This window comes from Oreochromis niloticus, linkage group LG3 (genome assembly GCF_001858045.2).
Source record: "Oreochromis niloticus isolate F11D_XX linkage group LG3, O_niloticus_UMD_NMBU, whole genome shotgun sequence".
Lineage (NCBI taxonomy): Eukaryota > Metazoa > Chordata > Actinopteri > Cichliformes > Cichlidae > Oreochromis > Oreochromis niloticus.
The window spans coordinates 71,318,302-71,343,125 of record NC_031967.2 but is presented as its reverse complement, the minus strand read 5'-3'; the positions used below and the strand labels follow the sequence as shown (position 1 = coordinate 71,343,125).

The following is a 24,824-nucleotide window of genomic DNA, read 5'->3' as shown; positions in this document are numbered from 1 at the left end:
TCTCTATGTGCAGCTGGCTGTGAAACCAGTGCTCAGGGAACGTCTACAAAGTGCAACACTGAAAGAACATCACACATTAATTTGCTTCCAGCACTTTCACACAAACATCTACTGTCATTGTTGTCACCAAACTCTGTGGATCCTTTATTGCAAATTCAAATGGATTCAAACGTTCAGACAAAAGAGTGTATTAACCCCAATCCTTTTATCCCCATGACAAAACAGAGAAAACCGACTCATAGTGGGTTAAAACAGTTATATTTCTTTATTTAATCATCTTCCGGAAGAGAGAGACCTCTGCACAGCTCAGACGCCAGTTGCAAGAGCTCTCTAACATTAGAATCATCAGCTGTGACTTATATGGTGTTATTTCGGTACTTTACACGTCACACAGGCTTGAACACTGTTTATACGGAAAGTTCCTCTTTTCTATGTCTTGATTTATTAATATGCCTTGTGCACTAAAACTTCCTGTTTTTCAGTCTGGCTGAGCACTTATTTGTGAGTCAAAGGTGGCCTTGCTCTACAAGCCTTCATTATTAAAGTACATAAAACAATATAATGAGCAGATACACATTAAAATATTTATTTTATTCCTAACAAGGGTTATGAGAAAATATGATGAAATGTTGTGTATTTGCAGGAAGTTATTGAATCATTCTCCTCATAAACAAAACAAAATGATTCACAAACATGTTTTTACAAACTCAGTGTTGGACTTTGATTAGCAGGATAACCAGGGCTCGCAAAATCGCTAGCCCGACGTCCCGGGGCTAGCGATTTTTCCAGTCGGGCTACCAAAATCTATCTCAGCCCTGCTCGTCGGGCTATCATAGGAAGGAAAAATATATGTCAATGCTTTCGCATTCTTTCAGAAATGTAGCTGGGTAATTATGTCATTGGCATCGGTGAGCCACTGTGAATATGTCACGTATTGAAATCGCATTTGAATTTGCGCTTGTTTTTTGCTTTCACTTTGCAATCGCGCGAACTGTGTATAGAGAGCGACAGTACTGATTGGTAAGTGACGACAATTTGCGCACCAATTCCTCTGACATCGTCTTATCAATCGTTAGCTTACTATGCAAACATGACAAGTGAAATCTCCCGCAGCAAGCTTAAACATGTGAGAGGTTGATCGCGCAGAGAATCGCTGACCGTTATGTGAGTGTGTGTGTGTGTGTGTGTGTAAAAGCAGCAGGATATATATTTTAGTTCTGCTGAGCCAAATAAGACCGGTGAGGGTGAAGAAGTGACAGCCAAAGAAAAGCCTACCACAAAAGGAAAAGTTATGACAAATCAGACTATATATACTATACTATTCAGAGGTGATCTCCCCCAGCCTCACTTGTTGCTTTCTGTCTGTCAGGAAGCTGGTGATCCACTGACAGGTAGCTGGTGACACACTGAGCTGGGAGTGTTTGGAGGAGAGAAGTTCAGGCACAATGGTGTTAAAAGCCAAACTAAAGTCCACAAACAGGACCCTGGCATAAGTTCCCGGGTGGTCGAGGTGTTGCAGAGGGTGGTGGTGGTCGTTGGGTCTGGATTGGGGAGGGTGAGGGTGAAGGGGGGAGAGGTGAAAGGTGTGTTGGGGGTCAATGTCTGAAGCAATGTCTCTGGGGAGGGGAGGGTGAGGCGTTGGAGTCTGTCTGTCTCAAACCTGCAGTAGAATGTGTTTAACTCGTTGGCCAGGGCTTTGTTTGCTTCAACAGTGGGTGGGGGGCGTCTGTAGCTGGTGATTTCCTGCAGGCCCCTGACGCAGGGTCATTGGCTGAGAGCCGTTCTTCCAGCTTCTGGGAGTAGATCCTTTTAGCTGCTCCTGGCTTGCTTGTACAGGGTCCTGTCACCACTTCTGTAGGCGTCCTCCTTGGCCTTACGAAGATGTTGGAGTTTAGGAGTGAACCATGGTTTGTTGTTGTTGTATGTGCAAAAGGTCTTTCTTGGCGCACACACACGTCTTCACAAAAACTAATGTATGATGTCACAGTGTCCGTGAGCTCATCCAGGTTATCAGAGGAAGCTTCAAAAACAGTCCAATCAGTGCAGTCAAAACAGTCCTGTAGTTCCTGCTTTGCTGCATTAGTCCACTTCTTCACAGTTTTGACTACAGGCTTTGCACATCTGAGCTTTTGCCTATAAACTGAAATAAGATGGACCAGGCAGTGATCAGAATGTCTCAAAGCTGCCCGGGGCACAGAGCGATAGTGCGTTGTTCGCGTTGGCCTGAGGAGGGATGTAAACTCCGACCAGCATGAAGGAAGAAAACTCCCGCGGTGAATAAAACGGTTTACAATTGATGAAAAAACTTTCCAAGTGTGGGCTGCAGTGTTTCTGTAACACTGTGACATCAGTACACCAACCTCCATTAATGTAGAAGCAGACTACACCACCCTTTGTTTTCCCTGAGAGCTCCGTTTCGCGGTCCGCCCGGTGAAGTTGGAAGCCCGGCAGATTTAAGACAGCGTCTGGGACTCGCTCACTGAGCCAGGTTTCAGTGAAGCAGAGGGCAGCAGAGCGTGCAAAGTCCTTGTTAGTCCGGTTTAAGAGCAGTAATTCGTCGACCTTGTTTGGAAGAGAGTGGAGATTCGCGAGGTGAATGGAGGGGAGTGCCGTGCAAATAACATACTAAAATTAAACCTGAAAAATCTGTTTAGAACAGCGTACTATGTTGCAAAGAGTGAACTACCACTGGCAAACTTTAGCAGTCTTTGCAAACTTCAAAAAGCAAATGGCCTCGATCTTGGTTCCACTCTTATCTCTTACCCGTGACTTCAGTGGAAATTTCAAATTCAGGATCTGACACAGACTGATTCATGTTCTACACAGTTCTTACAAGTTCATAAAAATTTCTGTTCAATTAGATCCAAGTATTTGAGTTGATGATTGTAATTTTTATACAATGTTGTAATTTGTGTTTCAACAATTTTTTGATTAATGTTTTGTTTCCGTTACAATATTATACTTTAATGTATAATATTGTAAAGGAAACAAAACAGGAAACAAAACATCAATCAAAAAATTGCTCTCTTTTTTATTCGGGTTACTTAAATTTATTTTGGGCTACCAAAAACTGAAGAGTCCCTGCCTGAAGGGCTACCAGGGATTTTGAAATTTTGCGAGCCCTGACAACCTGACGTTTAAAGGCATTTTAGTCTCACTTTTCCAGTTATTACTCAATATTTATGGAGGATGTTTTTAAATTAGGCTGAAATATGTGACAGACATTTAATCCCATTTCAGTTTGGCCTCATCCTGGGCTAGATTATCCAACACACACTCTGACCACAGGCCCAGGGGCCACGCACAGCTGGGCTCCATCCAAGAGACAGGAAACAAACCATCACAATAATAAAGAGCACCATTTGATCTTCTTACATTTTAGCTCTTCGAGCCAAACACAGTAAAAACATGAGCTGTTATGTTTCCTGATAAAATGATGTGACAGGTAGAGTAAAGTGGTGGTGTTACAGCCTTTCTCCCCTCTGCTGCCGAGGCTGTTAGTCTCTCCCAAACTCAGCTACAGGATTTCCAAATGAATGAAAACAGCAGAAGTGGCTTTACAAATGAAAGAGGAAGAGGAGAAGAAGAGGAGAGGGAGGCCACCCTGACCATCACTCCAGCTGAAAACATCACACTTCCATTAAAGTTGGTGAGAAAATGTTGAGCAGGATGAGCTGCTGGCTAATCTGGAGGCTGTAGCAGCAGCTCACAGCCACAGTGGATTTCCACTCATGAAAAAGCTCTGGCTGCTTCATTTCTCATTTCATATCAGAGACTTTAAAGTTTCAGTGAAGCTTTACTGTGATGCTTCCTTTCCATATTCAGCCCGATGTGCTCTGTACTGTTTTATGCAGGTCATGTAAACAGGAATGAGCAGCTCATTTCACTATAAAAGGTTGGAACTGTAAAGAAAACAAATAGAGCTCATAAACTGAAACTGATTTCATTTTTTCAGCTGGAAAATTTCAGTTGTTCCTTTTTATACTTATACATAATTATATTTACAATAAGACATATCCCCCTTTTCCCTGTCAGGCACCACCACAGTTCACTTCAATAAAACTTAAGTTTTCATGTTTTGATCCAGCAATGGGAGCCGTTTCCCCCATGTCCAGTCCTTGTACTAAGCTACGCTAAACATGTCCAGTGCCTGTCCCTGTGCAGCTTTTAATCTGATGTTAATAAGGTAGAAATGGAGGAAGAAGAAAATGACTGGACCAATAAACATGCAGCTACCAACCCAAATGGTGAGGTGGTGGTTAGTTATTATTGATGATCCCCTACATTCAAATATATTCTCCAGCAAGAAAAGTGTTTGTGTTCCTAAAAGGATTTCATGAATGTGTTATTGTTCATGTCATATCTGTATGAAACAAACAGGAAGTGAGGTTTTATCCTTCATGATCACTGTTCCTGCATGTAAACCTGAGATCTGTGTGGAGCAGCTAACCTGTACGATGTGCACAACACAAACATTATTTACCATCAGTTACTGTGTGACTGAACCATGTGGGTGTATGAAACATCGCTTTTAGTTTTAATAGCACATGGCAACATTCAGATGTGAATCTATACAGTAACACTTTGATTTGTTACAGTGAGGAGACTGTTGAAGGGAACGATGAGGGGATACTGCAACAGCAGCAACAGAAACCCAGGAGACAAAGCTGAGGTCTGGGTTCCTCTATGCTACACACAGCCTCCTGCTCCTGTACTTTAGTAAACACACAAATATCTCCAAGTACACTTACTTCAGAAACTCTATTAAACTCATTACAAGTTCACTTCAGCTTTAAATTACTCACAACATCAGCACACATGAACAAACAAAGTAACTCACACAGCTACTGTTAAAATTTAGTAATCTTTAATACAAATATACCTCATTATTATGAATCTCACAGCTACCTGCTCATTGAACTGAACAATACTTATATCTTACCATTAAAACAAAATATGTGACTGTAAAAAATCTTCAGTAATTCAGTCTTAATTCAGTAATTAAGACTCTCCTAAGCCACCCAAAGATAAAGAAGAGGTCACCTGCCAATTCTATAAAGCTTGGTTGTTTATACAATAATATCATTCAATGATCAGCAGTGGAAATGTTTGGATCCTGACCTGAGAGTTTCCAGTGTACAATGTGGACTCTGCAGTGCAGCAGACAGAAGCTTCACTCCTGAATCCTGCAGGTCATTGTTACTCAGGTCCAGCTCTTTCAGACTAGAGGACTGGGAGTTGAGAACTGAGGACAGAGCATCACAGCTTCTCTCTGAGAGGTTACAGCCACTCAGTCTGGAAAACAAACAAATTAATGAAATCAGTCAAATGAAATGTTTTTTTAATGCCAGCATGCAATACAATTATTGGTTAACTAAATAGCTTCATTAAAACACAACTGTCCTTCTATATCAGCACTTACTCCTTATAAGCTCCACCTGCTCCATCTTCTGAGTCAGAAGACATGAAAACAAACTGCAAATCTAGCACAAACATAATTTCTCATGATTGGAAATGTAATCTTCTCAGATCCATTTGTATACATTTAGAGCCTGATCCTGAAATATAGCAGCACGGACATTCACAGCAGCAAAGGGTTCTTGCTGATCGGAGCTGGCTTGGTCCTGGCTTATCGAAGATTAAAGAAAGCGAAAACGGCTGTTCAAAACCCCACAAGGCTGCCTGCTGTGATTGAAACGATGGGACGAGTCGTGACTTCTCAAAATGGGCTCACTGAACGCTGATAGGTTTGTAGCTTGAACCTATTCGCTGGAACGTTGAAGACAATTTAATTACACAGCAAGCAAGACACGAAGTAGGCACAGTTCTTTATGTTTTACGTGCACAGGAGAGAACTGAACAAGCGCCGTTCCAAACGCAGCACTGATAAGATCTTGGAGAAGCTCGACGCTGTCGTGAGCACTCAGACTTTGCTCTTTGAGTGCAAAACTGATAACATCTGGATAACATCCGGCTCTCCAACGGGAGATTATGAGACGAGTGACGGACTGTTAGACCAACTGTGAAACTGACATGCAGTTGTTCACATCAAAGAAAACCACCATCATTTCATGCGGCTAACATACCAGCTGTGGTCTCAAGGCTGGAGGTGAACATAACAAATCTCACCCTGATAACAGACGGTGTTTAGACTGTTCCACCCCATCCTAAGCAAGGCCACCTGGGTCGGCTGGAAGACTGTTTACTTAGCCTGGCAGGGCGAAGGACACCGTCTCAGCTGAACTCAGGACACACACACACACATGCAGATGTACACTCATCCTTCCTCCCCTTCCAAACGCCTTCAATGCTTATTCCCTCCCGATGCAGACGGTGGATCAAAGGGGACCAGCACATACGCTGCAGGCCCGGATGTACTGTCTACACTGGCTGTCTCTCACCTTTTACCCATCCCTGTTGCTTGTCATGTGTTTCTATGGCGTATTAAGAGTTTTCATGTGCTCTGCGCTAAGGTCATTTTTTTCTGTTCTCAAACTGAGCTCCCTGTTGGAGCTCAGTCTGGGGGGAGTTCTTTTTTCTCCTCATCTTTCCTTATCTTGTGCATTTTCTGCTGTTCGGTTCCAGGTCGCTGCTTGTGTGGCTGACCGGCCAGCTACCTAGCCTGACCTGTCTCCCCAATGTGATGTTTGTGTATTGTATGTACGGTTGGCAAGGTCAGTATCCTAATTGCCCCTTGGGGATAAATACAGTGTTCTGAATCTGATTCTGAAAAGATTCAGTAAATATTACACTCATGCTGTCAGGGAATACCAAAGGTAGGTAAAACTCTGGTTGTTGCAGCCATCCAGTAAGACATGCTTTGTACTGCTCTGCTGCAGTTTGTGACACCTGGTTGATGAGTTGAGAAGGATGATGAAACAAACACTTCACTCAATGTTTTTATTCTAAACTGGATGTAACTTTGGCAGCCGAGAGTTTTTCACAATCTATCCCAGCGGCAAATAGGAACACAACAAATAAATAACTTTACCCACTTCGATCCTTATCATTCAAGATTGTAAAAAGATTCTCCACTCAGAGAATACTGGTGATTTTAGATGAGAGAGATGATTTGGAAGATGATGAAGGGGAAGAGTTTTCAGAACTTGAGGCCTTTTGTCTTCACTGTATAGGACAGAGAAAACAGGAAGGGAGGGAGCAGTGAGGAGAATGACACACAGGAAATGATGTTGGGGAGACTCAAACCAGGCCCTGGAGACACGACTCTAACCTTCAGTACATGGGTCACCTGCTCAGCCAGGTAAGCTATAGCAGCAGTCAGTAGTCTGTCAGTTAATTTGAAGTCAATGATGAGAATGACAACAAGTGAGGTAAAAAAAAAGAACTTATCATCAGCCAACAAGGGGAAAACAGTGAGCTTGAATGACTAAGCTTTGACCAAGGGTGGCTCACTCCTCGGTCTTCTTGCCCAACGAGTGAACCACCCTGCATGGCTATCAATGTCGTGCAATGAAGGCCATCATACAGTACAGGTCATCCAACCTGATTTTTAACTTTTCGTCCCAGATACCACCTTAAAAATCCTCTAGATTAGGATTTGTTGGCTGATCTGAATTGTGTGTGTCCAAGGTGAACAGGAAGAATATATACACATGCATAAATCCACAAAATGGATGCAACACACAGAGGAAAACTCTGCCCATCATCTGTTTTATAGACTGTTAGGAAAAGGTTATTGTTTCAATGGTGCTGAACTACGGACTGACATGGATCTGTTTAACTTCTAATTAAGATCAATAACATAACCAATAGTGATAAGAAGGTTTCCTTTAGACTGTGCTGCAGTTTATCATCAAAGGCTGACAAACAGGCACCATGCTGCCAATATATGGCATCAAGTTAGACTTAGGTTTTTTGTTTTTTTTGTTCTTTTTTTTTTTTTAAATCAAGATTAAGTTTTATACAGCCCGTTCTCACTCCCGAGGCGTAACATCCCGACGTTTTGTCACGTCCCGCGGCGTTCCTGAGGAACGCGTAAGGTGACCTTCCACGTTGTTATGGTACGCGGCGGGTTCCAGCCCTGTATTGCAGCCCTAAACCTAACCTTATCCCTAAGCCTAAACCTAACCTTATTCCTAACCTTAACCAGCACTTTAATGACGTGAAATAGTGTTTTCCCAAGCGATTTTAAGGGAAAAAGCGAAGATGTGTAGATTGAGTCCAAACGGTTCTCATATGTCCGCAGTTTTCCGATGTCGTCACGTAGGAACGCGTTGGGTGCCCGAAAACGTAATATGTTGACGATTTGTCACCTAGCGTAAAATGTTACGCTTAGGGAGTGAGAACATGTTGGTTTTATAGCAACCACAGCAGAGATGACCAGGGAAGGTGTGCTTGAGACGAAGTAGCTAAAACAGTTCATCTTGAATCTTAACCAGCTGAGGTGCTGCACACATCTACAGTGCTGGAAGTGCCCATCTCACCACCAACCTCTCTGTGTACATTCACTTTTTAATCCTTTGTGAAAAAATAAAGGTGTAAATCTGAGTATTAATGTATGTTAGTGCAAACACCTCTAATAGGTTGCTTTAGTCTTTCCAAGTCATATCTTCCCTTGGAGTCTGCGGTCCAGGCTTCAAAACCATCCTAGTTTAACAAGCACTACACTCTAGAGGAGAGCTGCACTAACATGACTGATAACATTTGACCTGCAAAGGCTACTCATGTTTATTTGTATCAGGACAAGCAGGGAAGACCTGGACATCAAGACTGTCGGGCTGCCTGAGTCACCTCACCCACATCAGCCCAGAACTCTGCATCATCTACTGAGTAAGACTCACAGGATCAGGGATCACAAGTTCTACAAAGAGTAGAACCAGACTTCCTGTATAGAGGTTTGTGGGCCTACTGATCCACAGTGTCAGCACAACTTTCACATCATTTTCATCTCAGCACAACTAAAACATGGTGACTGACCTCAGAGTTTCAAATCGACATCTTGGATTCTTTAGAAGAACACACAGCCGCTTCACTCCTGAATCCTGCAGGTTGTTGTAGTTTCCACTCAGGTCCAGCACTCTGGGATACGAGGGGTTGTACTTCAGAGCTGCTGCCAGATAATCACAGCTGATCTCTGACAAACCACAGCTCACCAATCTGTATACAGAATGAAAGATGTAAGTTAATTAGACAAAGTGTGAGTTTGAAATCATTCAGTGTTTCATCATCTGTTCAGAGCTGAAGGTTCAGAATGTAGAAGTTTAGAAAATGGAAACTCCAAACAGCTGAAGCAAAACAGGAAGCAGCTTCAAACAAACAAGAGAAAAAACTCCGAATGTTTCACATTAAAGTCGTACATTTATCATAAAAACAGGAAAAAGACTTGAATAAGTCACATTTTTCCTTCCAGGAACCACATGACTTCACTTTTAAAGGTGAAGTGTGAAAGAAATGGACATATTTGAAGTCCCACACTTTTTTCCAGTCACATTATTAAAGCAGACAAACTACAAGCTCATTTTCATTCCAACAAGTCATCTTCTGACCTGGACTAACAACACTGGTCTCTATGTGCAGCTGGCTGTGAAACCAGTGCTCAGGGAACGTCTACAAAGTGCAACACTGAAAGAACATCACACATTAATTTGCTTCCAGCACTTTCACACAAACATCTACTGTCATTGTTGTCACCAAACTCTGTGGATCCTTTATTGCAAATTCAAATGGATTCAAACGTTCAGACAAAAGAGTGTATTAACCCCAATCCTTTTATCCCCATGACAAAACAGAGAAAACCGACTCATAGTGGGTTAAAACAGTTATATTTCTTTATTTAATCATCTTCCGGAAGAGAGAGACCTCTGCACAGCTCAGACGCCAGTTGCAAGAGCTCTCTAACATTAGAATCATCAGCTGTGACTTATATGGTGTTATTTCGGTACTTTACACGTCACACAGGCTTGAACACTGTTTATACGGAAAGTTCCTCTTTTCTATGTCTTGATTTATTAATATGCCTTGTGCACTAAAACTTCCTGTTTTTCAGTCTGGCTGAGCACTTATTTGTGAGTCAAAGGTGGCCTTGCTCTACAAGCCTTCATTATTAAAGTACATAAAACAATATAATGAGCAGATACACATTAAAATATTTATTTTATTCCTAACAAGGGTTATGAGAAAATATGATGAAATGTTGTGTATTTGCAGGAAGTTATTGAATCATTCTCCTCATAAACAAAACAAAATGATTCACAAACATGTTTTTACAAACTCAGTGTTGGACTTTGATTAGCAGGATAACCAGGGCTCGCAAAATCGCTAGCCCGACGTCCCGGGGCTAGCGATTTTTCCAGTCGGGCTACCAAAATCTATCTCAGCCCTGCTCGTCGGGCTATCATAGGAAGGAAAAATATATGTCAATGCTTTCGCATTCTTTCAGAAATGTAGCTGGGTAATTATGTCATTGGCATCGGTGAGCCACTGTGAATATGTCACGTATTGAAATCGCGTTTGAATTTGCGCTTGTTTTTTGCTTTCACTTTGCAATCGCGCGAACTGTGTATAGAGAGCGACAGTACTGATTGGTAAGTGACGATAATTTGCGCACCAGTTCCTCTGACATCGTCTTATCAATCGTTAGCTTACTATGCAAACATGACAAGTGAAATCTCCCGCAGCAAGCTTAAACATGTGAGAGGTTGATCGCGCAGAGAATCGCTGACCGTTATGTGAGTGTGTGTGTGTGTGTGTGTGTGTAAAAGCAGCAGGATATATATTTTAGTTCTGCTGAGCCAAATAAGACCGGTGAGGGTGAAGAAGTGACAGCCAAAGAAAAGCCTACCACAAAAGGAAAAGTTATGACAAATCAGACTATATATACTATACTATTCAGAGGTGATCTCCCCCAGCCTCACTTGTTGCTTTCTGTCTGTCAGGAAGCTGGTGATCCACTGACAGGTAGCTGGTGACACACTGAGCTGGGAGTGTTTGGAGGAGAGAAGTTCAGGCACAATGGTGTTAAAAGCCAAACTAAAGTCCACAAACAGGACCCTGGCATAAGTTCCCGGGTGGTCGAGGTGTTGCAGAGGGTGGTGGTGGTCGTTGGGTCTGGATTGGGGAGGGTGAGGGTGAAGGGGGGAGAGGTGAAAGGTGTGTTGGGGGTCAATGTCTGAAGCAATGTCTCTGGGGAGGGGAGGGTGAGGCGTTGGAGTCTGTCTGTCTCAAACCTGCAGTAGAATGTGTTTAACTCGTTGGCCAGGGCTTTGTTTGCTTCAACAGTGGGTGGGGGGCGTCTGTAGCTGGTGATTTCCTGCAGGCCCCTGACGCAGGGTCATTGGCTGAGAGCCGTTCTTCCAGCTTCTGGGAGTAGATCCTTTTAGCTGCTCCTGGCTTGCTTGTACAGGGTCCTGTCACCACTTCTGTAGGCGTCCTCCTTGGCCTTACGAAGATGTTGGAGTTTAGGAGTGAACCATGGTTTGTTGTTGTTGTATGTGCAAAAGGTCTTCTTGGCGCACACACACGTCTTCACAAAAACTAATGTATGATGTCACAGTGTCCGTGAGCTCATCCAGGTTATCAGAGGAAGCTTCAAAACAGTCCAATCAGTGCAGTCAAAACAGTCCTGTAGTTCCTGCTTTGCTGCATTAGTCCACTTCTTCACAGTTTTGACTACAGGCTTTGCACATCTGAGCTTTTGCCTATAAACTGAAATAAGATGGACCAGGCAGTGATCAGAATGTCTCAAAGCTGCCCGGGGCACAGAGCGATAGTGCGTTGTTCGCGTTGGCCTGAGGAGGGATGTAAACTCCGACCAGCATGAAGGAAGAAAACTCCCGCGGTGAATAAAACGGTTTACAATTGATGAAAAAACTTTCCAAGTGTGGGCTGCAGTGTTTCTGTAACACTGTGACATCAGTACACCAACCTCCATTAATGTAGAAGCAGACTACACCACCCTTTGTTTTCCCTGAGAGCTCCGTTTCGCGGTCCGCCCGGTGAAGTTGGAAGCCCGGCAGATTTAAGACAGCGTCTGGGACTCGCTCACTGAGCCAGGTTTCAGTGAAGCAGAGGGCAGCAGAGCGTGCAAAGTCCTTGTTAGTCCGGTTTAAGAGCAGTAATTCGTCGACCTTGTTTGGAAGAGAGTGGAGATTCGCGAGGTGAATGGAGGGGAGTGCCGTGCAAATAACATACTAAAATTAAACCTGAAAAATCTGTTTAGAACAGCGTACTATGTTGCAAAGAGTGAACTACCACTAGCAAACTTTAGCAGTCTTTGCAAACTTCAAAAGCAAATGGCCTCGATCTTGGTTCCACTCTTATCTCTTACCCGTGACTTCAGTGGAAATTTCAAATTCAGGATCTGACACAGACTGATTCATGTTCTACACAGTTCTTACAAGTTCATAAAAATTTCTGTTCAATTAGATCCAAGTATTTGAGTTGATGATTGTAATTTTTATACAATGTTGTAATTTGTGTTTCAACAATTTTTTGATTAATGTTTTGTTTCCGTTACAATATTATACTTTAATGTATAATATTGTAAAGGAAACAAAACAGGAAACAAAACAGGAAACAAAACATCAATCAAAAAATTGCTCTCTTTTTTATTCGGGTTACTTAAATTTATTTTGGGCTACCAAAAACTAAAGAGTCCCTGCCTGAAGGGCTACCAGGGATTTTGAAATTTTGCGAGCCCTGACAACCTGACGTTTAAAGGCATTTTAGTCTCACTTTTCCAGTTATTACTCAATATTTATGGAGGATGTTTTTAAATTAGGCTGAAATATGTGACAGACATTTAATCCCATTTCAGTTTGGCCTCATCCTGGGCTAGATTATCCAACACACACTCTGACCACAGGCCCAGGGGCCACGCACAGCTGGGCTCCATCCAAGAGACAGGAAACAAACCATCACAATAATAAAGAGCACCATTTGATCTTCTTACATTTTAGCTCTTCGAGCCAAACACAGTAAAAACATGAGCTGTTATGTTTCCTGATAAAATGATGTGACAGGTAGAGTAAAGTGGTGGTGTTACAGCCTTTCTCCCCTCTGCTGCCGAGGCTGTTAGTCTCTCCCAAACTCAGCTACAGGATTTCCAAATGAATGAAAACAGCAGAAGTGGCTTTACAAATGAAAGAGGAAGAGGAGAAGAAGAGGAGAGGGAGGCCACCCTGACCATCACTCCAGCTGAAAACATCACACTTCCATTAAAGTTGGTGAGAAAATGTTGAGCAGGATGAGCTGCTGGCTAATCTGGAGGCTGTAGCAGCAGCTCACAGCCACAGTGGATTTCCACTCATGAAAAGCTCTGGCTGCTTCATTTCTCATTTCATATCAGAGACTTTAAAGTTTCAGTGAAGCTTTACTGTGATGCTTCCTTTCCATATTCAGCCCGATGTGCTCTGTACTGTTTTATGCAGGTCATGTAAACAGGAATGAGCAGCTCATTTCACTATAAAAGGTTGGAACTGTAAAGAAAACAAATAGAGCTCATAAACTGAAACTGATTTCATTTTTTCAGCTGGAAAATTTCAGTTGTTCCTTTTTTATACTTATACATAATTATATTTACAATAAGACATATCCCCCTTTTCCCTGTCAGGCACCACCACAGTTCACTTCAATAAAACTTAAGTTTTCATGTTTTGATCCAGCAATGGGAGCCGTTTCCCCCATGTCCAGTCCTTGTACTAAGCTACGCTAAACATGTCCAGTGCCTGTCCCTGTGCAGCTTTTAATCTGATGTTAATAAGGTAGAAATGGAGGAAGAAGAAAATGACTGGACCAATAAACATGCAGCTACCAACCCAAATGGTGAGGTGGTGGTTAGTTATTATTGATGATCCCCTACATTCAAATATATTCTCCAGCAAGAAAAGTGTTTGTGTTCCTAAAAGGATTTCATGAATGTGTTATTGTTCATGTCATATCTGTATGAAACAAACAGGAAGTGAGGTTTTATCCTTCATGATCACTGTTCCTGCATGTAAACCTGAGATCTGTGTGGAGCAGCTAACCTGTACGATGTGCACAACACAAACATTATTTACCATCAGTTACTGTGTGACTGAACCATGTGGGTGTATGAAACATCGCTTTTAGTTTTAATAGCACATGGCAACATTCAGATGTGAATCTATACAGTAACACTTTGATTTGTTACAGTGAGGAGACTGTTGAAGGGAACGATGAGGGGATACTGCAACAGCAGCAACAGAAACCCAGGAGACAAAGCTGAGGTCTGGGTTCCTCTATGCTACACACAGCCTCCTGCTCCTGTACTTTAGTAAACACACAAATATCTCCAAGTACACTTACTTCAGAAACTCTATTAAACTCATTACAAGTTCACTTCAGCTTTAAATTACTCACAACATCAGCACACATGAACAAACAAAGTAACTCACACAGCTACTGTTAAAATTTAGTAATCTTTAATACAAATATACCTCATTATTATGAATCTCACAGCTACCTGCTCATTGAACTGAACAATACTTATATCTTACCATTAAAACAAAATATGTGACTGTAAAAAATCTTCAGTAATTCAGTCTTAATTCAGTAATTAAGACTCTCCTAAGCCACCCAAAGATAAAGAAGAGGTCACCTGCCAATTCTATAAAGCTTGGTTGTTTATACAATAATATCATTCAATGATCAGCAGTGGAAATGTTTGGATCCTGACCTGAGAGTTTCCAGTGTACAATGTGGACTCTGCAGTGCAGCAGACAGAAGCTTCACTCCTGAATCCTGCAGGTCATTGTTACTCAGGTCCAGCTCTTTCAGACTAGAGGACTGGGAGTTGAGAACTGAGGACAGAGCATCACAGCTTCTCTCTGAGAGGTTACAGCCACTCAGTCTGGAAAAACAAACAAATTAATGAAATCAGTCAAATGAAATGTTTTTTTAATGCCAGCATGCAATACAATTATTGGTTAACTAAATAGCTTCATTAAAACACAACTGTCCTTCTATATCAGCACTTACTCCTTATAAGCTCCACCTGCTCCATCTTCTGAGTCAGAAGACATGAAAACAAACTGCAAATCTAGCACAAACATAATTTCTCATGATTGGAAATGTAATCTTCTCAGATCCATTTGTATACATTTAGAGCCTGATCCTGAAATATAGCAGCACGGACATTCACAGCAGCAAAGGGTTCTTGCTGATCGGAGCTGGCTTGGTCCTGGCTTATCGAAGATTAAAGAAAGCGAAAACGGCTGTTCAAAACCCCACAAGGCTGCCTGCTGTGATTGAAACGATGGGACGAGTCGTGACTTCTCAAAATGGGCTCACTGAACGCTGATAGGTTTGTAGCTTGAACCTATTCGCTGGAACGTTGAAGACAATTTAATTACACAGCAAGCAAGACACGAAGTAGGCACAGTTCTTTATGTTTTACGTGCACAGGAGAGAACTGAACAAGCGCCGTTCCAAACGCAGCACTGATAAGATCTTGGAGAAGCTCGACGCTGTCGTGAGCACTCAGACTTTGCTCTTTGAGTGCAAAACTGATAACATCTGGATAACATCCGGCTCTCCAACGGGAGATTATGAGACGAGTGACGGACTGTTAGACCAACTGTGAAACTGACATGCAGTTGTTCACATCAAAGAAAACCACCATCATTTCATGCGGCTAACATACCAGCTGTGGTCTCAAGGCTGGAGGTGAACATAACAAATCTCACCCTGATAACAGACGGTGTTTAGACTGTTCCACCCCATCCTAAGCAAGGCCACCTGGGTCGGCTGGAAGACTGTTTACTTAGCCTGGCAGGGCGAAGGACACCGTCTCAGCTGAACTCAGGACACACACACACACATGCAGATGTACACTCATCCTTCCTCCCCTTCCAAACGCCTTCAATGCTTATTCCCTCCCGATGCAGACGGTGGATCAAAGGGGACCAGCACATACGCTGCAGGCCCGGATGTACTGTCTACACTGGCTGTCTCTCACCTTTTACCCATCCCTGTTGCTTGTCATGTGTTTCTATGGCGTATTAAGAGTTTTCATGTGCTCTGCGCTAAGGTCATTTTTTTCTGTTCTCAAACTGAGCTCCCTGTTGGAGCTCAGTCTGGGGGGAGTTCTTTTTTCTCCTCATCTTTCCTTATCTTGTGCATTTTCTGCTGTTCGGTTCCAGGTCGCTGCTTGTGTGGCTGACCGGCCAGCTACCTAGCCTGACCTGTCTCCCCAATGTGATGTTTGTGTATTGTATGTACGGTTGGCAAGGTCAGTATCCTAATTGCCCCTTGGGGATAAATACAGTGTTCTGAATCTGATTCTGAAAAGATTCAGTAAATATTACACTCATGCTGTCAGGGAATACCAAAGGTAGGTAAAACTCTGGTTGTTGCAGCCATCCAGTAAGACATGCTTTGTACTGCTCTGCTGCAGTTTGTGACACCTGGTTGATGAGTTGAGAAGGATGATGAAACAAACACTTCACTCAATGTTTTTATTCTAAACTGGATGTAACTTTGGCAGCCGAGAGTTTTTCACAATCTATCCCAGCGGCAAATAGGAACACAACAAATAAATAACTTTACCCACTTCGATCCTTATCATTCAAGATTGTAAAAAGATTCTCCACTCAGAGAATACTGGTGATTTTAGATGAGAGAGATGATTTGGAAGATGATGAAGGGGAAGAGTTTTCAGAACTTGAGGCCTTTTGTCTTCACTGTATAGGACAGAGAAAACAGGAAGGGAGGGAGCAGTGAGGAGAATGACACACAGGAAATGATGTTGGGGAGACTCAAACCAGGCCCTGGAGACACGACTCTAACCTTCAGTACATGGGTCACCTGCTCAGCCAGGTAAGCTATAGCAGCAGTCAGTAGTCTGTCAGTTAATTTGAAGTCAATGATGAGAATGACAACAAGTGAGGTAAAAAAAAAGAACTTATCATCAGCCAACAAGGGGAAAACAGTGAGCTTGAATGACTAAGCTTTGACCAAGGGTGGCTCACTCCTCGGTCTTCTTGCCCAACGAGTGAACCACCCTGCATGGCTATCAATGTCGTGCAATGAAGGCCATCATACAGTACAGGTCATCCAACCTGATTTTTAACTTTTCGTCCCAGATACCACCTTAAAAATCCTCTAGATTAGGATTTGTTGGCTGATCTGAATTGTGTGTGTCCAAGGTGAACAGGAAGAATATATACACATGCATAAATCCACAAAATGGATGCAACACACAGAGGAAAACTCTGCCCATCATCTGTTTTATAGACTGTTAGGAAAAGGTTATTGTTTCAATGGTGCTGAACTACGGACTGACATGGATCTGTTTAACTTCTAATTAAGATCAATAACATAACCAATAGTGATAAGAAGGTTTCCTTTAGACTGTGCTGCAGTTTATCATCAAAGGCTGACAAACAGGCACCATGCTGCCAATATATGGCATCAAGTTAGACTTAGGTTTTTTGTTTTTTTTGTTCTTTTTTTTTTTTTAAATCAAGATTAAGTTTTATACAGCCCGTTCTCACTCCCGAGGCGTAACATCCCGACGTTTTGTCACGTCCCGCGGCGTTCCTGAGGAACGCGTAAGGTGACCTTCCACGTTGTTATGGTACGCGGCGGGTTCCAGCCCTGTATTGCAGCCCTAAACCTAACCTTATCCCTAAGCCTAAACCTAACCTTATTCCTAACCTTAACCAGCACTTTAATGACGTGAAATAGTGTTTTCCCAAGCGATTTTAAGGGAAAAAGCGAAGATGTGTAGATTGAGTCCAAACGGTTCTCATATGTCCGCAGTTTTCCGATGTCGTCACGTAGGAACGCGTTGGGTGCCCGAAAACGTAATATGTTGACGATTTGTCACCTAGCGTAAAATGTTACGCTTAGGGAGTGAGAACATGTTGGTTTTATAGCAACCACAGCAGAGATGACCAGGGAAGGTGTGCTTGAGACGAAGTAGCTAAAACAGTTCATCTTGAATCTTAACCAGCTGAGGTGCTGCACCAAAGTCTGTACCAACATTTTGACAACAGTGTGAAAGAAAAACTGGAAGAAAAGCAGGTTCAGGGAAGGACAAACATCTGCTGCAACCAGTTTGGAGTGAGAGGAGAGAGCAGGCCAACAACAACAAAGAAACAAACACACTGTTGAAGACCGAGGCAGAGATTAAAGTGTAACTAAGGATGTTTCTATGGCTGCAATGATTCACTGAGTAATTCAAATGCTTTCTTTAATGCAGGACCCACCACGCATGTAAAAGCAAGTGTTTCACCAGTGTTTGTGACTAAAAATAGACCTGCAGTAGAAATGTATCTAGGAGCATGCATGTGAATATAAAGTATTACAACATCAGGCACATGCAGCCTCCAGATTTTAAACACAGACTGATAACACAACAGCAGCAGTGATGATCAGAGTTTATGGTGGATTCAGCGTCTCGAGTACACAGAGTACTTGAGCCATCAAAGAGGCTACAGTTCCAAAACTTTAGGATACAAATTCATACAAAGATAGAAAACCTGATGAAATAAATTACTGACACAGGTGGATGTTAAAAGTCCAGTATCAAAGCTCAGGAATCAGCAGCTCCCACCTCATTTTCTTTCAACAGTTATTTTTAGCTGCTGTGTATTTGTGTTTCTGCAGACCTCAGACATCCTGCTGCTCTGGAGAACCGAAGCTCTAAAGGGCTCAGCCTTTATCTCCAAGAAACAAAGCTGATCATGGAGACCCAGCAGGTCAGATGATCTGTGGACAGCCCAGGCATCTTTAACAAAGTGAGAGGTGGGCAGTCTTTGGATGCCTTTACTGTCTGATAGTGATGTTTAAATGATGGCTCAGAGCAGGATTTTGATGATTATTTTGCTTTTCTTCTATTATTATGTTTAGCTTCTGCTTCACAGATATTCTCTGAGATGTTCTCTGAAATGTTTCCACTGTTGGATTCAGCATCTCGAGTACACAGAGTACTTGAGCCATCAAAGAGGCTACAGTTCCAAAAGTTTAGGATACAAATTCATACAAAGACAGAAAGCCTGGTGAAATAAATTACTGACACAGTTGGATGCTAAAGTAAAGACATGAGTACAAATGTACTTACAGAGCTTTGTTGGAGGCTTTGACCACTGGCAGCAGCCTCAGAAGAGCCTCCTCTGAAGCAGAGTATTTCTTCAGGTCAAACACATCCAGATCTTTTTCTGATGACAGTAAGATGAAGGTCAGAGCTGACCACTGAGCAGGAGACAGTTTATCTGTGGAGAGACTTCCTGATCTCAGGGACTGTTGGATCTCCTCCACTAGAGAACGATCATTCAGTTCATTCAGACAGTGGAACAGATTGATGCTTTTCTCTGCAGACAGATTCTCACTGAGCTTCTCCTTGATGTACTGAACTGTTTCCTGATTGGTCTGTGAGCTACTTCCTGTCTCTGTCAGCAGACCTCGTAGGAGAGTTTGGTTGAACTTCACTGAAAGACCCAGGAGGAAGCGAAGGAACAAGTCCAGGTGTCCATTGGGGCTCTGTAAGGCCTTGTTCACAGCACTCTGGTGGAGAGATTGGAGTTTTGGTTTGTTAAATAATTTAGATTTCTTGGACGTAGTTTGTTGTTGTTCCAGCAGATTGAGTCCAGAGTTGATGAAGGTCAGATGGACATGAAGAGCAGCCAGAAACTCCTGAACACTCAGATGGATGAAGCAGAACACCTTGTCCTGGTACAGTCCTCTCTCCTCTTTAAAGATCTGTGTGAACACTCCTGAGTACACTGAGGCTGCTCTGATATCGATGCCACACTCTGTCAGGTCTGATTCATAGAAGATCAGGTTTCCTTTCTGCAGCTGATCAAAAGCCAGTTTTCCCAGAGACTCCATCATCTTCCTGCTCTCTGGACTCCAGTGTGGATCTGTCTCAGCTCCTCCATCGTACTTGACCTTCTTCACTTTGGCCTGAACCACCAGGAAGTGGATGTACATCTCAGTCAGGGTCTTGGGCAGCTGTCCTCCCTCTCTGGTTTTCAGCACATCCTCCAGAACTGTGGCAGTGATCCAGCAGAAGACTGGGATGTGGCACATGATGTGGAGGCTTCGTGATGTCTTGATGTGGGAGATGATCCTGCTGGCCTGCTCCTCATCTCTGAATCTCTTCCTGAAGTACTCCTCCTTCTGTGGGTCAGTGAACCCTCTGACCTCTGTCACCATGCCGACACACTCAGGAGGGATCTGATTGGCTGCTGCAGGTCGTGTGGTTATCCAGAGGTGAGCAGAGGGAAGCAGTTTCCCCCTGATGAGGTTTATCACCAGCACATCCACTGAGGTGGACTTTCTGGGGTCAGTCAGGATTGTAGTTTTGTGGAAGTCCAGAGGAAGTCGACACTCATCCAGACCATCAAAGATGAACACAACCTGGAAGTCTTCAAAGCTGCAGATTCCTGCTTCTTTGGTTTCAGTAAAGAAGTGATGAACAAGTTCCACCAAGCTGAACTTTTCCTCTTTCAGCACATTCAGCTCTCTGAAAGTGAATGGAAATATGAACTGGATGTCCTGGTTGGCTTTGTCTTCAGCCCAGTCCAGGGTGTATTTCTGTGTTAAGACTGTTTTCCCAATGCCAGCCACTCCCTTTGTCAGCACTGTTCTGATTGGTTCATCTCTTCCAGGTGAGGCTTTAAAGATGTCTTCTTGTCTGATGGTTGTTTCTGGTCTGTCTGGTTTCCTGGATGCTGTTTCAATCTGTCTGACCTCATGTTCATCATTGACCTCTGCAGTCCCTCCCTCTGTGATGTAGAGCTCTGTGTAGATCTCATTCAGAAGGGTTGGGTTTCCTGCTTTAGCGATGCCCTCAAACACACACTGGAACTTCTTCTTCAGAGCAGATTTAAGGTTACGTTGACAAACTGCAGCTTGAAGTTCTGAATGAAAAGAAAAATAAACACTCAATTCCAGAAAGAATGAATCTTTAAAACATGTTGCTCCGTCTCTTCAGACATTAGCGAATGTTTCATTCATCCAAAACTTTAAATCTTTAGATAAATCCTCTTACTGCTCTGCAGACGGTCAGCCAGCTCCTCCTGCTTCATTCTCCTCAGGAAGTCCACTGTGATCTTCACAAATGCCTCTCTGCTGCTGCTCCTCTGACTCTCTAAGCATTCTGGGTAATCTGGACTCAGAACCTTCTGGATCTTCTTCAGCTCATTCTTCACAAAAGTGATGATGTTGTCCTCCAGCAGCTGGAACAGAATATTTATGAATGAGCCAATCAGACTGAAATCATGGAGCCAAACATCAGATCCATGTTGGACACACTGACAATCCACTGGTCTACAAAGAGCAGCATGGAGATGACTGTGGACAGAATAGATGTAACAGTAGTTGTTGTACATGTACATACCATAAATATGGAGTCCAGCTGTGTTTGATGCTGCTGGGCAGACTGATCACTGGGAACCTCTGAGCTCTGCTGGTCCACTCTGTGGAGGAACCATGAAGAATTAGTTCAAGCACAGGATAAAGATCCAGTAGTTTCTTCTCAAATAACGTCATCTGAATCAACTTTGTCAAGATTTAAACTCTCAGATTCTGAAGATATAGTTTCTGTTTTCTATGAACTTTCTTTCTTGCTCAGAGGAAACTTTGAGACTTCATCAAACTGATAAATTCACTCACTGGAAGGTAAAACTGTGATGAACCATCAAGTAATGCTCTCAGGAGGACAAAGGTCCCTGAATGTAACTGTGCAGTAGATTCATCAAGTGTTTGAAACCTGACGACTTCCATATGTTTTCATTCTACACAGAAGAAGTTGAGTCCTTTTCTCATTGGTTTGATTTTAGTTTTCAATTTACTTTTTTGAGTCTCGTATTTGGAGTCGAGTCTAATCAATGATCTGACAGAAGAACATTAAATAGTATTTACCAGTGTCAAAATTAAGGCGTTAACACAGATTAATCTGTTATCATGATTAACATGATAAAAATCTTTAACACAACACATCTGGAGTGCAGAATGACTCAAAATCCCTGAAATGTTTCTATCAACGCATTTCGTGCACTTTGTCAAAGTAGAGCTCCCTTTGCACACATGCAGATGGGCAGTACATGTGTTAGTGACGGGCAGCTGAACCAATCAACTCAATATGGAAGATGATAAATGCACATTGGCCTCTTGATGGAAAATTTGAGTATTAAAAAAATAACAAGACGGACCAGTCGACCAACATAAAGTCTTATGCACATTGTACAAGAAGGAAGCTTCTTTTCACCGAAGCACTTCCAGCTTAAAATATCACAATGCAAAGCACTGATGACACAACTGTGTCACAACTGTGTCATCAGTGTCTAATGTGTCTAATGGCTCTGTGTCAAGTGGATTGCAACAAACTGCAGACCTATTTATATTGTTAATAACATAGTTTTGGTTCCTCGTTTCAAAGACTTGAAAAAGAGTGACAGAGTGTGTTAGACTGCTACATGATCAGTCCCACCCCGGCAGACGTGAAGAAAATGATTGTTTTACAGATGGGCTCAGATTCAGGATCAGATGAGGAGTTTGTGCCTGACAGAATCATGCACGTGTACAGAGCAGAGCCCATCATTGGTATGAAGGACTGTGCCTGGGGGGGTCGGTCAGCTCATACAGGAGGTTAATAAATGTTTACAGAGTTGTTCAATAAATATGTTAAGTGTGTAAATTTGCCCTTTTCTCTCGAGTCTGTTTGCTCATGAAATTAAATTTGATTAGTATACATTAAAAATGAATGATATTTAATCGTGATTAATCCAAATTAATCCACAGTAACCCTCTGATGAATCTGATTAAACATTTTAATATACAGCGCCTTGAGGCAACTTTTGTTGTGATTTGGCGCTGTATAAATAAAATTGAATTGAAATTTAATTTAATTTAATTTAATTTAATTTAATGTAATTAACAGCAGTAATACAGATTATAAATTATTATATATATATATATTATATATTAGTGTATACTTACCTATTAGTATATAGGTTTGTTACAAAGTTGTATTTCACAGGAGAGAAGCTGAGTTAAACGATTGAACAAAACTATTCAAAGTCTCTTTGAATTGAAGCATTTAACATTCCTTGTGTTTATTCTGCATTTACTTCATTATATGGTGTAAACGTCTGTTACAAGCTTAAACATAAAGATGAAAAAGTGTAATTACAGCCAGGCTATTGATCAAGTAATTGTGATTAATCACGATTAATGACAGAAAATTGTGTGATTAATTAGTCATTTTTTTAAATCTACTGACAGCACTAGTGTTTACTCTTGTGCCTCCAACTGTTTTACACCCTTTCGACACCTTCGTGGTCAAAAATGTACACGCACAAAATCTACAATAAAATCCTCATGCAACAATAGGACACACACACACACAAAGCCTCGATTTGTTCATATTTCATTTGTGGTGTTTTTATCTTCAGCGTTTTCAGTGTTGGTGCATTTTACACCAAAAATGTTTCCATTGATGAATCAGATTGATATGAATGTGTTTCACACACATCCATACAAATCACTCCCTGGTGGTCACATGACTCTATAACATAACAATAGTCATGTGACAAGAGTTTCATGCTGTGGCCTAAAATGTCAAAATGCTTGAATGTAGTGGAGTAAAATGTGAGATAACAACTACTTTTCTTCAATATGAAATGTTTGCAGGAACTGACAGGAGGTGGACGGACGCTCTGATCACTTCCTGTTTGCTGAAGTTGGTTTTCAGTTGTTTAGAAACCAAAGGCTTGTTTTTAATGGGATTGAGGGAATGACGTGTTTGCACTGCAGTTTATATCCAACAACATCAAGCAGTTAAATCAAAGGGTTCATGTTACTAACAGCTCACCTCTCTGCAGGCAGGGATTTAAATGCAATGGGGAGATCTTTAGACGTGTCACTCTGTAAGGACACAGAGCTGGGTGGAGGTCCAGGTGGGTTCCTGTGAATAATGATGGAGCAGTGATGTGAGTGCTGAGCTGTGACATGGAGAAGAGTCATGGACAGTTAGAGATGGTCGTCTCACCTCTGAGCTTTGGTCTGGCTCTCATGTTCCCCACACAGAGTGCTTTTAGAGGGAGGGACTCCCTCCTCTCTGTCCTCACACTGATCCATGCTGCTCAATTCACATCAGCTCACACACACTTTCTACCTTCACCTGCAGAGGAAACACAAATCATTCATGTGCACATCAACTGAAATCCTCCTTTCCATCATGTGTGCTGTCCAAATATCAGCTGCTTCTTTCCTGCTTCATCTCAGTGTCAGCTGAATGCAGTCAGACAGCAGTGTGAGGCAGAGAAAGCTGCCATCAGCTGCTCTACTATCAGTCCACTAGATGGAGCCGAGAAGCACACACGATGCATTCACTGACACACACTGATTCACTGTGACTGGAAGCTTCAGTCAGTCCAACACGTGTGAACAACATTTTAAACATTTCAGCTGATCCATGATTCAAAGAGGATCAGCAGAGTTCAACGCTTCACACTAATTATTCCTGCTGAGTTTGCAGAGAACTGCACACACACTGATTCACTGCTAATGAGAAGCTTCTTCCATCCAGTAATTCATCAACTCTGCTGCTGCTCTCAGTCCTGGATTCTGATCACAAACTAAAAGCAGCTTTTTAACTCGTGTCTGTAAGAACTCTTAGCGTTAGCTTAGCATCAGAGCTCTGCAGGTGTCTCGTGTGTAAATATTCATCACAGTGACAGGGTTGTGACGTCATCACGTATGCTGCGTCCTCTGTGGACTGAGTGAACTCACAAAGTACAAACTACAAGTACACAAACACGAACGTAGCTCAGACTGGCGGACACACTCGGCCTCGTTGGTCCAGCTGTGAGTCCGTTACCGTGAACTATGGAGCG

At 42.4% G+C, this 24,824-nt stretch overlaps 1 protein-coding gene across 1 annotated transcript in view; it reads right to left on the bottom strand.

Annotated features, from left to right (window-relative positions):
* LOC109196943 (NLR family CARD domain-containing protein 3-like) overlaps nucleotides 1-22,525 on the bottom strand; it is a 54,340-nt gene extending 31,815 nt beyond the window's left edge. The window contains exons 1-6 of the mRNA XM_019351591.1: nucleotides 22,418-22,525; nucleotides 21,326-21,391; nucleotides 20,978-21,164; nucleotides 19,046-20,846; nucleotides 14,657-14,830; nucleotides 5,122-5,295 (exon numbers count right to left, since the gene is read on the bottom strand). Coding sequence (XP_019207136.1) covers nucleotides 5,122-5,295; nucleotides 14,657-14,830; nucleotides 19,046-20,846; nucleotides 20,978-21,164; nucleotides 21,326-21,391; nucleotides 22,418-22,525 — 2,510 coding nt within the window. The remainder of the gene's footprint in view (nucleotides 1-5,121; nucleotides 5,296-14,656; nucleotides 14,831-19,045; nucleotides 20,847-20,977; nucleotides 21,165-21,325; nucleotides 21,392-22,417) is intronic.
* Nucleotides 22,526-24,824: the final 2,299 nt, after the last annotated feature.